At 47.5% G+C, this 16047-nt stretch overlaps 1 protein-coding gene across 2 annotated transcripts in view; it reads left to right on the top strand.

Annotated features, from left to right (window-relative positions):
* Nucleotides 1–16047, top strand: part of PPIH (peptidylprolyl isomerase H) — a 305388-nt gene that overhangs the window by 199209 nt on the left and 90132 nt on the right. For both annotated transcript variants that reach the window (XM_063941659.1, XM_063941658.1), the window contains one exon: nt 4006–4048. In XM_063941659.1, the coding sequence (XP_063797729.1) occupies nt 4006–4048 (43 nt within the window). The remainder of the gene's footprint in view (nt 1–4005; nt 4049–16047) is intronic.

The following is a 16047-nucleotide window of genomic DNA, read 5'->3' on the forward strand; positions in this document are numbered from 1 at the left end:
GACTTCATCAGGAAGTCTTCGCACAGATTGCAAGTCAGTGGGGACTGCCCCAGATAGACATGATGGCGTCCCGCCTCAACAAAAAGCTACAGAGGTATTGCGCCAGATCAAAAGACCCTCAGTGGTAGCTGTAGACGCACTAGTGACACCGTGGGTGTTCCAGTCGGTCTATGTGTTTCCTCCTCTTCCTCTCATACCCAAGGGTTGAGAATAATAAGAAAAAAAGAGGAGTGAGAACAATTCTCATTGTTCCAGATTGGCCACGAAGGACCTGGTATCCGGATCTGCTGGAAATGCTCACAGAAGATCCGTGGCCTCTTCCTCTACGACAGGACCTGTTGCAACAGGGGCCCTGTCTGTTCCAAGAATTCCGGATGAGGTCATTCCTACGCTAATAAAGGATAGGAAGGACGTGACAGCTAAACATTATCACCGTATATGGCGAAAATATGTTTCTTGGTGTGAGGCCAGGAATGCTCCTACGGAAGAATTCCATCTGGGCCGTTTCCTTCACTTCCTACAGACTGGAGTGAATTTGGGCCTAAAATTAGGCTCCATTAAGGTTCAGATTTCGGCCTTATCCATTTTCTTTTAAAAAGAATTGGCTTCTCTCCCAGAAGTACAGACTTTTGTGACGGGAGTGCTGCATATTCAGCCTCCTTTTATACCTCTGGTGGCGACTTGGGACCTTAACGTGGTGTTGAGTTTCCTTAAGGCGCACTGATTTGAACCACTTCAAATGGTGGAGTTAAAATATCTCACTTGGAAGGTGGTCATGTTATTAGCCTTGGCTTCGGCTAGGCGAGTGTCGGAATTGGCGGCTTTGTCTCATAAAAGCCCCTATCTGGTTTTCCATATGGATAGAGCGGAATTGCGGACCCGTCCTCAATTCTTGCCTAAGGTGGTGTCATCTTTTCATATGAACCAACCTATTGTGGTGCCTGTGGCTACGCGAGACTTGGAGGATTCCGAGTCCCTTGATGTAGTCAGGGCTTTGAAAATTTACGTGGCCAGAACGGCTAGAGTCAGGAATACAGAAGCACTCTTTGTCCTATATCCAGCCAACAAGGTTGGCGCCCCTGCTTCAAAGCAGACTATTGCTCGCTGGATCTGCAACACGATTCAGCAGGCGCATGCAACGGCTGGATTGCCGTTACCAAGATCGGTCAAGGCCCATTCCATTAGGAAGGTGGGCTCGTCTTGGGCGGCTGCCCGAGGGGTCTCGGCACTACAGCTGTGCCGAGCTGCTACTTGGTCGGGTTCAAACACCTTTGCAAAGTTCTATAAGTTTGATACCCTGGCTGAGGAGGACCTCCTGTTTGCTCAATCGGTGCTGCAGAGTTATCCGCACTCTCCCGCCCGTTTGGGAGCTTTGGTATAATCCCCATGGTCCTTACGGAGTCCCCAGCATCCTCTAGGACGTAAGAGAAAATAAGATTTTAAACCTACCGGTAAATCTTTTTCTCGTAGTCCGTAGAGGATGCTGGGTGCCCGTCCCAAGTGCGGACTACTTCTGCAAGACTTGTATATAGTTGTGCTTACATAAGGGTTATGTTATAGTTTCATCGGTCTTGGACTGATGCTATGTTGTTTTCATACTGTTGACTGGTGAGTATATCACAAGTTATACGGTGTGATTGGTGTGGCTGGTATGAATCTTGCCCTTGGATTAACAAAAATCCTTTCCTCGTACTGTCCGTCTCCTCTGGACACAGTTTCTCTAACTGAGGTCTGGAGGAGGGGCATAGCGGGAGGAGCCAGTGCACACCCATACCTAAAGTTTTTCTTAAAGTGCCCATGTCTCCTGCGGAGCCCGTCTATCTCCATAGTCCTTACGGAGTCCCCAGCATCCTCTACGGACTACGAGAAAAAGATTTACCGGTAGGTTTAAAATCTTATTTTCTCCTAGTCCGTAGAGGATGCTTGGTGCCCATCCCAGTGCGTACTGTTACTTGCAGTTGTATTGTTGGTTGTTGTTTTCGGTTACACGACGGTTGTGTATCGGTTATGTTCTGGGCACAGTTCCTATAACTGAGGTCTGGAGGAGGGGCATAGAGGGAGGAGCCAGTTCACACCCAGTAAAAGTCTTATAGTGTGCCCATGTCTCCTGCGGATCCCGTCTATACCCCATGGTCCTTTTGGAGTCCCCAGCATCCTCTACGGACTAGGAGAAAAGGATTTACCGGTAGGTATTAAAATCCTATTTTTGCTAAAAAGTACATGCTGTAACATTTTATTACTGGTTGTTTGCACTGGACAGGGCTCACTTTTTATCTGAATAACTATTTAGTGGTCTGCATTGGCATTTTCCGAAGTGCACATGTCACTTTCACACCAAGGAGTCAGACAATTTGGCTGCCTTCAAGAACCTTTACAAGACTGCTGACTTACTACAGGAACCACTGTGTGCCTTAGTTACTGTATGTCACCCTTTAATATTGAATTAATAAATGGCATAATTGTTCAGAACACAAAGAGCCTTATTGTTTGTGGGGCGCAAGACCAAACACAGATGTGTCCACAATTAACTGCAAACTGCATTCTCCAAAGAAAGTAATTGTGGAAGATTCTTGGGCCTATAGCCTGACTTTCATGCTTGCTTGGGGCGTGTGGACAGAGATGGAATGCTTGTTTCATTTGAATATTTAGCACCCAGCGTGAAGTGGGTGTGTCAATACTGCTGATGACTGCTGTAGATGGAAAACAATGGGATATGTGAACATACGCATGAAGACGGATACTAGTATTAGTATAAGGTAGTTAATCTAGATGATGCAAATGCACAAATTCTCTGATCTGCTGTTTGTGTGATGGGGGCATTTTAATAAAATTAAAAAAAACAACCAAAAATAAAGTCCGTGGAATCATAACAATTTAGGATAACTATTGAGGGCCAAAAGTTATGATACTATAGCGGTGAAGTGAAATGGTAATGTGGGGGGAGGGAATTTGTCTTGGGGATTTAATAGTGCAGTAATTGGTAGATTTACTCTAAAAAGAAAAAGTGGTGCTATTGTAAGTAACAAATAAAATTCTAGCTATCATTTCTCTAGAAACGGATAGCTAGATTCTCCTTTTCCTTTTTAGAAGTTTTCGTAAATCTTTCCCTAGCTTTGTCCCTAGTGAGCAATAAAAGAGAATTTATGGTACTATAAGTTCCCAACACTCCCACGAACAGGGCCCTTTATAATTCTCCCTGTATAAAGGTAAGGACACTTCGTAACAGTGGATACATAATAATAAAAAAAGGCAGAGTTGGATGTTATCCTGTCAATATAATAGAATGGATATCCGTATCATTTCCCGGCAGTCGAAACTCCAATGCCGAAATCACCACAGTTAAGATCCCGACATCAAGCGAAGCGTGTATCCCCGCGGGCTCAGTGGCGAGCTTATTGACTGCTGTCGGGATTCCGGCGTCGGTATTTCGACTGTCGGGACCCTGACTGTCAGGAACTTAGCTGCATCCCATAGAATGTTCTGTCTGGAGGATATTTAAATACCACTAAAAGCTGTGGGTAGTTTTATGATTACAGAACATTTCTTAAGTCTTGTAGATTTTAGTGTTGTAACCAGTTTGAAGAGAGAAGTGTAATTTGGCTGGAATTGGCATATTAGACTTTTATTCCCAGTAATGACGTACCAAAAGCATGTTGTCAAACAGTTCAATGTTATTGAACAATGTCTCAGTGAACCATCAGAACAGCAAGTTGGGTATAGGCCTATATCAGAGCCATGTGTCACTGGAACATTTTGACCTCTGGTATATTCTAGAATTATTTATAGCCAAGGGCACTTATATGTAGTTATGGCTCTGTGATTTGGTGTGTTAAAGAGAAACTCATGCTGGATAACACATATGCACTGCTGTTGATATGACTCGTATAAAGGGCCTGTTGCTATTTGCTTCATACAGTATTTGTGATGTGACTGATTTTTTTTGACCCTGTAATTTATTGCCATTTTATGGTGCAGTTCACATTCTCTGTGTATTCTTCTCTGCAGGGTAATAAAAGATTTCATGATCCAAGGAGGGGATTTTGTCAATGTAAGTTTCCATGGCAACACTACTGTTTTTAAATTGGTAAGACTGCAGATTATCCAGGAGGCCAACTAGGACACAATAACTAGATGTGACCTGTTTTGGTTCCTACAGCAGACACTTGCCGGGATCACTTGCTAACAGACCAGACGCTTGGTGGCCATTCGCATTCAAATCAGGCTGGGAGTAGTGGGATGATATTTTTTCCTTTTGTTTACTTCTATGCATATTGGGTGGGGGTTACTTCTTCTTGTCAAAGGACTTCTAAGTTGATAATCATGTGTATGTATTTGTGTTTATTATATATCTATAGTGTGTGTGCATTACATATATCTTCCACTAGCAGAAAAATAGTGGTATATTTTAACTGCTGTGGAGTGGAAGCTGCTGTTTATTTATGTTTGGATTTAATTATTAACAGTTTTATTGCACACACATATTACACAGCACTTTACAGAGAGTATTCACTTGTGTCCCTGCCCAGTGAAGCTTACCATTTATAGTCCCTACCGCATAGATACACACAACACACTAGGGTTAATATTTTTTTTCTTTTTCATCCACTAGGGGTCACTGGAGTACTCTTGGGATATGGATGGGGCATAAGCAGGGATAGGCACCTTTTAAATATTTAAATTAGTAACCCTCCTCCCCCTCTATATTCCCAAGAGGCCTCAGTGTTTTTTGTTCCTCCACAGGGAAGGCACGTTCTGGACTTTTTAAAACTTTTGTTTTTATATTCAAACAGCCCTTCCCAGCTTTCTAAGAAGCTTGGGTCCGGTACTGTGTGTGCTGCTAACTAGTAGCAGAAGGCTTGTTGGCGCTTAAGTGGAGAAGCCTCACCATAGCCCTTCATCAGCATAATAGCTGATTTCAGCTTGGCTGCAGGAGCAGGTTAGAGCTTGCAGAGAAGCCCTGTCAGCCTCCAGACCCCGGCAACAATGTACAGAGGAAGGTAAGGAGAGGCCGGTTAGCTCCCCCTACCGCCACTCCGTGTTACCGTTTTATCTGTGGGCAGCCAGTAGCGGCGGTCAGCTCATGCTGCCGTCGCTCTGTCTGGGGGAGGTTGTAGTGTGATGCGCTCTCCCCAGCCGCTCCTGTTCGGCCCCGTTGGTGTGATGCCGGAGTCACCGCTCTGGCCAGACGCGCTGCTGTAGCTATGTACACGGCAGTCAGCTCACGCTGCCACCGTTTAGTGAGGAAGTTGCTGCCAGGCTCCGCTGATCCTCTCCCCAGCTCTTACAGCTATCCGGGGGTTCCAACGCGGCTCACTTTGTGACAATAAGCAGTGGGGGGTATTTATTATGGCGTTCCCAGCGATTAATTCCCCTCAATATAAGGGGAAGGCACCCAAGACAGTGTGCTTTCTGTCTTTACATATGTTTCTCTTACGTCCTAGAGGATGCTGGGGACTCCGTAAGGACCATGGGGTATAGATGGGCTCCGCAGGAGACATGAGCACTATAAAGAACTTTTAGTATGGGTGTGCACTGGCTCCTCCCTCTATGCCCCTCCTCCAGACCTCGGTTAGATCCTGTGCCCAGAGGAGATTGGGTGCACTACAGGGGAGCTCTCCTGAGTTTCTCTGAAAAATAATTTTGTTAGGTTTTTTATTTTCAGGGAGCACTGCTGGCAACAGGCTCCCTGCATTGTGGGACTGAGGAGAGAGAAGCAGACATACTTAAGTGATAGGCTCTGCTTCTTAGGCTACTGGACACCATTAGCTCCAGAGGGAGTCAGAACGCAGGTCTCCCCCCGCCGTTCGTCCCAGAGCCGCGCCGCCGTCCTCCTCACAGAGCCGGAAGACAGAAGCCGGGTGAGTATAAGAAGAAAAGAAGACTTCAAGGCGGCAGAAGACTTCAGATCTTCCCTGAAGTAAGCGCGGAGCAGTAACGCTGCGTGCCATTGCTCCCACACACTACACACACTGGCAGGCACTTTTGGGTGCAGGGCGCAGGGGGGGCACCCTGGGCAGCAATATAAACCTCTAGGCTGGCATTTATATTGATATAGGCTGCGGAAGCAGTTAGTGGATAAATCCCCCGCCAGTTTTAATAAAATTGAGCGGGACCGAAGCCCGCCGCTGGAGGGGGCGGAGCTTGGTCCCTCAGCACTAACCAGCGCCATTTTCTCCACAGAGCACTGCAGCAACGCTGGCTCCCCGGACTCCCCCCAGCTGAACACGGCGACAGAGGGCAGAAAAATAGGGGGGGGGGGGGGGGGCACTTGTATGGCGCAGTGAGTGTATTACACGGTTATTATATGTAAAAGCGGTATATCTGGGAATTTGTTTCCGGTGTCAGTTGGCGCTGGGTGTGTGCTGGTATACTCTCTCTCTGTCTCTCCAAAGGGCCTTGTTAGGGAACTGTCCCCTTATAGATATATCCCTGTGTATGTGGGGGTTACGGTACGCGTGTGTCGGCATGTCTGAAGCAGAAGGCTCATCTAAGGAGGAGGTGGAGCAGATGATTGTGGTGTCTCCGTCGGCGACGCCGACCCATGATTGAATGGACATGTGGAATGTTTTTAATGCAAATGTGACCTTATTAAATAAAAGATTGGACAAAGCAGAGTCCAGAGAAAAAGCAGGGAGTCAATCCATGGCTTCGACTGGGTCACCGGGCCCTTCTGGGTCTCATAAACGTCCCATATCCCAAATAGCAGACACTGATACCGACACAGATTCTGACTCCAGTGTCGACTACGATGATGCGAGGTTACACCCAAGGGTGGCCAAAAGTATTCATTTTATGATTATTGCAATAAAAGATGTTTTGCATATCACTGACGACCCCTCGGTCCATGACACGAGGGTGCGCATGTATAAGGAAAAGAAACCTGAGGTAACCTTTCCCCCATCTAATGAGCTTAACGAGTTATTTGAAAAAGCTTGGGAAACTCCAGATAAAAAACTGCAGATTCCCAAAAGGATTCTTATGGCGTATCCTTTCCCTGCACAGGACAGGGTACGTTGGGAATCCTCACCCAGGGTGGACTTGGCTTTAACGCGCCTGTCCAAGAAGGTGGCCCTACCGTCTCCGGACACGGCAGCCCTCAAGGATCCTGCTGATCGCAGACAGGAAACTACTTTAAAATCTATTTATGCGCATACGGGTGCTTTACTCAGACCGGCAATAGCATCGGCATGGGTGTGTAGTGCAGTTGCAGCCTGGACAGATACCTTGTCAGCTGACCTTGATACCCTAGAAAGGGATACCATTTTATTGACCTGAGGGACGCTCAAAGAGACGTTAGGCTGCTAGGTTCGAGAGCCAATGCCATGGCGATTTCTGCTAGGCGAGCCCTGTGGACCCGCCAATGGACGGGTGATACCGACTCAAAGAAGCATATGGAGGTTTTGCCATACAAAGGTGAGGATTTATTTGGGGAAGGTCTCGCGGACCTAGTTGCCACAGCTACCGTGGGTAAATCTACCTTTTTGCCTTTTGTTCCCCCACAGCAAAAAAACCCTCCACATTATCAGATGCAGTCCTTTCGGTCGCGTAAGTCCAGAAGAGGTCGGGGCTCATCTTTCCTCGCCAGAGGTAAGGGTAGAGGGAAGAGAGCACCTGCTACGTCTAGTTCCCGTGGATCCTTGGGCGAGGGAAATTGTATCCCAAGGCTACAAACTGGAATTCGAAGAGGTGCCCCCTCGCCGATTTTTCAAGTCGGCCTTGACAACTTCTCCCCCAGAGAGGGCAGTAGTGTTAGCTGCAATTCAAAAGCTGTGTCAACAGCAAGTAATTATCACGGTTCCCCTAGTCCAACAGGGGAAAGGGTACTATTCAACCCTGTTCGTGGTCCCGAAGCCGGATGGCTCGGTCAGACCCATTTTAAATCTAAAATCCCTAAAACTGTACTTGAAAAAGTTCAAATTCAAGATGGAATCGCTCCGGGCGGTGATCTCCAGTCTGGAAGGGGGAGATTTTATGGTGTCACTCGACATAAATGATGCATACCTTCATTTCCCCATATATCCTCCTCATCAGGCGTACCTGAGATTCGCTGTACAGGACTGTCATTACCAGTTTCAGACGTTGCCGTTTGGGCTTTCCACAGCCCTGAGGATTTTAACCAAGGTAATGGCGGAGATGATGGTGCTCCTGCACAGGCAGGGAGTCACAATTATCCCGTACTTGGACGATCTCCTGATAAAAGCGAGATCGAGAGATCAATTGCTGAAAAGCGTGTCACTCTTTCTGAGAGTGCTACAACAGCACGGTTGGATCCTCAATCTGCCAAAGTCACAATTGGTTCCAACGACTCGACTATCATTCCTAGGCATGATTCTGGACACAGAACAGAAGAGGGTTTTTCTCCCAATGGAAAAAGCCCAGGACCTCCAGAACATGGTCAGAGACCTGCTAAAACCAAAAAGAGTGTCTGTTCCTCAATGCACTCGAGGTCTGGGGAAAAAGGTAGCAGCCTACGAGGCCATCCCCTTCGGCAGGTTCCATGCGAGGACATTTCAGTGGGACCTTCTGGACAAGTGGTCGGGTCCCATCTACAAATTCATCAGAAGATAAGCCTGTCCCCCAGGGCCAGGGTGTCTCTCCTGTGGTGGCTGCAGAGTGCTCACCTTCTAGAGGGTCGCAGATTCAGCATTCAAGACTGGGTTCTGATAACCACGGACGCGAGCCTCCGAGGATGGGGAGCAGTCACACAAGGGAGGAATTTTCAGGGACTATGGTCAAGCTAGGAGGCTTGTCTACCCATCAAAGTGCTGGAATTAAGGGCCATATACAATGGCCTTCGACAAGCGGAGAAACTTCTTTGCGACCTACCGGTTCTGATTCAATCAGACAACGTCACAGCTGTGGCTCATATAAACCGACAAGGCGGGACAAGGAGCAGAGTGGCAATGGCGGAAGCCACCAGGATTCTTCACCAGAAAATCACGTAAGCGCTCTGTCAGCGGTCTTCATACCGGGAGTGGACAACTGGGAAGCAGACTTCCTCAGCAGACACGATCTCCATCCAGGAGAGTGGGGTCTTCATCAAGAAGTCTTTGCAGAAATAACAAGTCGTTGGGGACTTCCTCAAATAGACATGATGGCGTCACGCCTCAACAAAAAGCTTCGGAGGTATTGTGCCAGGTCAAGGGACCCGCAGGCAGTAGCGGTAGATGCCCTAGTGACACCATGGGTGTTTCAGTCGGTCTATGTGTTCCCTCCTCTGCCTCTCATCTCAAAAATATTGAGAATCATAAGACGAAAAAGAGTGCAAACGATACTCGTTGTTCCAGATTGGCCTCAAAGGGCCTGGTATTCGGATCTTCAGGAAATGATCACAGAAGATCCGTGGCCTCTTCCTCTCAGGGAGGACCTGTTGCAGCAGGGGCCCTGCGTATTCCAAGACTTACCGCGGCTACGTTTGACGGCATGGCGGTTGAACACCGGATCCTAGCCGGGAGAGGTATTCCGGAGGAAGTCATCCCTACTCTGATAAAGGCTAGGAAGGAGTTACGGCGAAACATTATCACCGTATTTGGAGGAAGTATGTATCTTGGTGTGAAGCCAAGAATGCTCCTACAGAAGATTTCCATCTCGGCCGTTTTCTCCACTTTCTAGACAGGAGTGGATATGGGCCTGAAGTTAGGCTCCATTAAGTTACAGATTTCAGCCATATCTATATTCTTTCAGAAGGAATTGGCTTCTCTCCCAGAAGTCCAGACTTTTGTGAAGGGAGTGCTGCACATCCAGCCTCCTTTTGTGCCCCCGGTGGCACCTTGGGACCTTAACGTGGTGTTAAGGTTCCTAAAATCTCATTGGTTTGAACCTCTTCAAACGGTGGAATTAAAATTTCTCACTTGGAAGGTGGTCATGTTATTGGCCCTGGCATCTGCAAGGCGGGTGTCCGAATTGGCGGCCTTGTCGCACAAGAGTCCCTATTTGATTTTCCATGTGGATAGAGCTGAGTTGAGGACTCGTCCTCAATTTTTGCCTAAGGTGGTTTCTTCATTTCATATGAACCAACCTATTGTGGTGCCTGTGGCTAGTCAGGGCCTTAAAAATTTATGTAGCCAGGACGGCTAGGGTTAGGAAAACAGAGGCTCTGTTTGTCCTGTATGCAGCCAACAAGGTTGGCGCTCCTGCGTCTAAGCAGACTATTGCTCGCTGGATCTGTAACACGATTCAGCAGGCTCATTCTACGGCTGGATTGCCGTTACCTGATTCGGTAAAGGCCCATTCCACCAGGAAGGTGGGCTCTTCTTGGGCGGCTGCCCAAGGCGTCTCGGCGTTGCAGCTTTGCCGAGCAGCTACTTGGTCGGGTTCAAACACTTTTGCTAAATTCTACAAGTTTGATACCCTGGCTGATGAGGACCTCGCGTTTGCTCAATCGGTGCTGCAGGGTCATCCGCACTCTCCCGCCCGGTTTGGAGCTTTGGTATAAACCCCATGGTCCTTACGGAGTCCCCAGCATCCTCTAGGACGTAAGAGAAAATAAGATTTTAAACCTACCGGTAAATCTTTTTCTCCTAGTCCATAGAGGATGCTGGGCGCCCGTCCCAGTGCGGACTGAATCTGCAAGACTTGTATATAGTTATTGCTTGAATAAGGGTTATGTTACAATTGGGATCGGTCGTTGACTGATACTGTTTTGTGTTCATACTGTTAACTGGTTGTGTATATTCCAGGTTATACGGTGTGGTTGGTGTGGGCTGGTATGAATCTTGCCCTTAGATTACAAAATCCTTTCCTCATATTGTCCATCTCCTCTGGGCACAGTTTCTCTAACTGAGGTCTGGAGGAGGGGCATAGAGGGAGGAGCCAGTGCACACCCATACTAAAAGTTCTTTATAGTGCCCATGTCTCCTGCGGAGCTCGTCTATACCCCATGGTCCTTACGGAGTCCCCAGCATCCTCTACGGACTAGGAGAAAAAGATTTACCGGTAGGTTTAAAATCTTATTTTTACCTGTTTGCAAGGAAGCATGGCAAAAAGGAATATATATTTTTATTATATATATATATATATGGGTATATATTTAAAAAAAAAAAAAAAAGGCACATGACTTCCTCCTTCCCTCAAGAATTTGGTGTCTGTTCTACAACCCACGGCCACTGGAGGGGGCAGAGGTGCTAGGTTTTTCAGTGAAGCACAAAAGTTTCCGAAACTTAGTTGTACCAGGGTGCCGTGCACTCGGACTTATACAACACTTCAGTTATTTTTTTACTGAGTCGTGCGGATGTTTGTTTCACTGTATTACTGTCTGTCTGTGTGCATGATGACTGGAAATGCTAATGCAAAATCAAAGAAACAGCTTGTCTTCGATAACTGTGATAGTGTGTTACGTGATGGAACTTCCACTTGCACAGTGTGTTTTGCAAGTACTGGTCCAAATAAGGACTTCTTCCCGGAACCTCCTTGGGCTATGATGGCAGGTGTAATGCCTGATTGGGCATCAGAAATGTCCGTTGCACTGAAGCACCGTGAGTCGGTTAGTTCTGATTCAAGGTCAATGCCATCTGAGCAGCCAGAGTGAGCTGGGGATATTTCTAGAACTTTGCAGGGTTTACAAAAGTCCATGAATAGTTCAAATCCTAGGAGTAGTCAGTGTTTGTCTCAATTTACCAGTTTCCTCTATTTTACACTCTGACAATTCAATGACCTTCAAACAAACTAAGAGGAAGGGGGGTGCAAATCCCCACCCCCAAATTCCCTAATGCACACTGAAAATTACCTGTAACCATCCCTGAATCTGGTAATAAAATTCAGAGAATTCGTCACAAATGTTTGCAAACACATGTTTAGCTGCTGGCCACTTCACGGCTTCTCTGATACAGCAGTCCTAACTACTTGATAGCAGTGCCCACATTGGGCCATGTAATTTGTCACAGTATGCCTCATAATAAAGGCCATTACTAAAACAGTTCCAGACCGAGAGCTAACTTACCAGGGAGCCACCCCCAGGATCTCCCATTGGCACTACAAGGAACAGCATGCCTTCCAAATGCTGCTCCCATTCAATGCCTCATGCACACAAGCAGACAAACAATTTGGAAGCTGCTCAATCATACCTGGAGATAATTATATATCAGGTGCTGGTAGGGGGAGGGGTCACAGACAAACAAACAAAGAGGAAGGGGGGTGCAAATCCCCACCCCCAAATTCCCTTTCGCACACTGAAAATTACCTGTAACCATCCCTGAATCTATCTGGTAATAAAATTCAGAGAATTCGTCACAAATGTTTGCAAACACATGTTTAGCTGCTGGCCACTTCACGGCTTCTCTGATACAGCAGTCCTAACTACTTGATAGCAGTGCCCACATTGGGCCATGTAATTTGTCACAGTATGCCTCATAATAAAGGCCATTACTAAAACAGTTCCAGACTGAGAGCTAACTTACCAGGGAGCCACCCCCAGGATCTCCCATTGGCACTACAAGGAACAGCATGCCTTCCAAATGCTGCTCCCATTCAATGCCTCATGCACACAAGCAGACAAACAATTTGGAAACTGCTCAATCATACCTGGAGATAATTATATATCAGGTGCTGGAAGGGGGAGGGGTCACAGACAAACAAACAAAGAGGAAGGGGTGTGCAAATCCCCACCCCCAAATTCCCTTGCGCACACTGAAAATTACCTGTAACCATCCCTGAATCTATCTGGTAATAAAATTCAGAGAATTCGTCACAAATGTTTGCAAACACATGTTTAGCTGCTGGCCACTTCACGGCTTCTCTGATACAGCAGTCCGAACTACTTGATAGCAGTGCCCACATTGGGCCATGTAATTTGTCACAGTATGCCTCATAATAAAGGCCATTACTAAAACAGTTCCAGACTGAGAGCTAACTTACCAGGGAGCCACCCCCAGGATCTCCCATTAGCACTACAAGGAACAGCATGCCTTCCAAATGCTGCTCCCATTCAATGCCTCATGCACACAAGCAGACAAACAATTTGGAAGCTGCTCAATCATACCTGGAGATAATTATATATCAGGTGCTGGAAGGGGGAGGGGTCACAGACAAACAAACAAAGAGGAAGGGGGGTGCAAATCCCCACCCCCAAATTCCCTTCCGCACACTGAAAATTACCTGTAACCATCCCTGAATCTATCTGGTAATAAAATTCAATGACCTTGTATCTTAGGAAGAAGAGGAGGAAGGTAAATTGGGCCAGGTGTTAAATAGTGAGGTCTTTGATAGCCCGGGCATTGATGATCTCATCAAGGTGGTACGCCAGGTACTAGATTTCACTGAGACAGAGGAGCCTCTGTCCAAAAATTAGGTTTTATTTGCTAGAAGACAGTGGGGGTAATTCAGAGTTGATCGCAGCAGCAAATTTGTTAGCAGTTGGGCAAAACCATGTGCACTGCAGGGGGGGCAGATATAACATATGCAGAAAGAGTTAGATTAGATTAGTGGTCGACCTAATGAATGTCGACCTTAACATGGTCGACCATTCATACCAAAACCGTTTGGAAGCTGGCCTACCTATCTTGACTACATAATAGAGAACAAACAATGTGTCCGTATTACGTACCGATGTACGAGCCACATAAATTTCCGTAACATTACCAGGAACCCCAATTAGTGTACCGCGTACCCTTGCATGGATCGCCATGCTGCGGGCAAGGTGCCTCGCTCCGCTACTGCTGCGCTCGGCACAGGTTACCGTTCCCAATCGTAGTCCATGTGGATGGTTAAATATGAAAAAGTTAAAAATCTAATTTCTCTTACGTCTTAAAGGATGCTGGGATCCATATTAGTACCATGGGGTATAGATAGGTCCACCAGGAGCCATTGGCACTTTAAGAATTTGAGAGTGGCCTGGCTCCTCCCTCTATGCCCCTCCTACCAGACCCAGTTTAGAAAATGTGCCCGGAGGAGCCGGTCACAGCTAGGGGAGCTCTACAGTGCTTTTCTAGTAAAGTTTAACTTAGAGTTTTTTATTTTACAGGGAGGCTGCTGGCAACAGTCTCCCTGCAGCGAGGGACTATGGGGGGGAGAAGTGTCCGCCCTGCGGGGTCTGAGTCACTGTCTCCGCTGACTGGACACTGAGCTCCAGAGGGGTCTGATCGTTCTCAGCTACAGGGGACCGCTCGCCCCAGCCGCATCCCGCCAACCCCTTACAGAGCTGAAGAAGTGATGAGTGAGTCACCGACCCCCCTAGCAAGCGGGGGGCCGGTGTGAAGATGGCAGCGGGGAAGGAGCGCAGTATTAACTGCGCTCCTGGGAAGGCTCAGCGGTACATGGTGCGGCGCTGTGAGGGGTGCCCTGGCCCAGCGCTTACCCCATACACTGGTCCAGAAGCCTTTCTGGGTCCTCGGATCTCAGCCAGCACTAATTCCTCAGGCCAGTATAATCCATGAAGAGCGGGAAGACAGCGCCATTAAGGGGACAGAGCTTCTCCTCAGAGCGGATCCAGTGCCATTTTCCTGCCTGCACAGCGCTTAGAGGAAGAACAGGTCCCTCCACAGCAACTCCAGCTATCTGTAAACGGTACCAGGTGGTTGTAGAAGGGAGAGAAGGCTGTAATAAGACTGTGTGTCCTATTAAGGTGCACAGTCAGCGCTGACAAGGGGTCTCCCTTTGCTAAAAGCGCTGTATGTGGGTTGGATCCAATCTCTGTGTCTCTCTTGCCATTCTTGGGGGGGAAACTCTGTCTGCCCTCACCTGTGTATGTGTGGAGTGTTTGGTGGTCTCCTTTAGCTATGTCCAGGGACACTGTGTCATATGTTGCAGAGGATTTATCCTCCCAGGATGTTCCCATTCCATGTAATCAGGATAGCACTGGTTTAGTACAGATACTAACAAGGGAGCCCGAGTGGTTTTCCTCTATCAAATCTTGGATTTCTGACGGGGTTGCAAGTAATGAATCTGCAACCCAGGTATTACAGAGCTCTATGGCAGTATGGCCGGTTTCTGGTACCTCAGGACGCCCCGCTATATACCCCCACAAACGTGCGCTTGTGCATGTCACACAAGACGACACGTATACCGATTCTGATACCACAGACGGTGATGGGGTTGTGTTGCGGGGGTCCGCATCTCTTGCAAAGGGGGTGCAGTTGTTCATAGGGGCTATAAGGAATGTGTTGAATGTTACCACACCTGAGCAGGTTGAGGAGGCTTTTTTCACTGAAAATAAAAAAAGCCTCGCTAATCTTCCCTACGTCAAAGGAATTGAATGCTATATTTGAAACAGCATGGGTAAAACCTGAGAAAAAATTCCAGGTCCCTAAAAGGAGGATAGGAAAAAATGTGAAAACCCGCCGATTGTTGACGCATCTGTGTCCAGACTCTCAAAGAAGGTGGTTTTGCCTGTTCCAGGATCTACCGCCTTAAAGGAGCCGGCTGATAGAAAATTTAATAACACACTTAATTCAATGTACACTGCTTCAGGGGACATATTACGTCCCACTATTGCTACCGCATGGATTGCAAAGGCAATATTAAAGTGATCTGCTACCTTACTTGAGGATTTGGATACGATGGACAGGGATTCAGCAGGTTTTATGGTAGAATCCATGAAAGACCTGGGTTCCATGGCTGCGGGAATATCTTCCATGTCTGTTTCAGCTCGTCGGGGACTGCGCCAGTGGTCAGCCGACGCGGAACCCAGAAAAAGTGTGTAGTCCCTACCCTATACAGGGCTCAAAGGATCCAGGCACTCGTCAGTCCTACGAGTTTATTTATTCTATACCCTCAATCTCTGCCGGAATTGATTGACCAGCTCCGTAGCCACATGCATTGGTCCCGCTTGCTATACGGGGACCGTGGCTTTCATTTGATTCATTCGGAATCTACAGTGCTCAAATCATCTGGAGCACCAGCGATCCGTTTTGGAGGCGGCAGTGAAAGAGATATCCTGCCATACTGGTCCGGCAGGAGAACGGGAGGTCGAGCCGCTAGAAAGAGCGGCGCCCGGTTCATGGTCAGTACCGCTGGGACATCTGTGGAAGCGGTAAGCAATTCGGCTCGGATACTAGTCACAGTGAGAGAGTGACAGACGGAGCTCATGCACTTTACTTCACCTAATTCCAGTAT

This window comes from Pseudophryne corroboree, chromosome 10 (genome assembly GCF_028390025.1).
Source record: "Pseudophryne corroboree isolate aPseCor3 chromosome 10, aPseCor3.hap2, whole genome shotgun sequence".
Lineage (NCBI taxonomy): Eukaryota > Metazoa > Chordata > Amphibia > Anura > Myobatrachidae > Pseudophryne > Pseudophryne corroboree.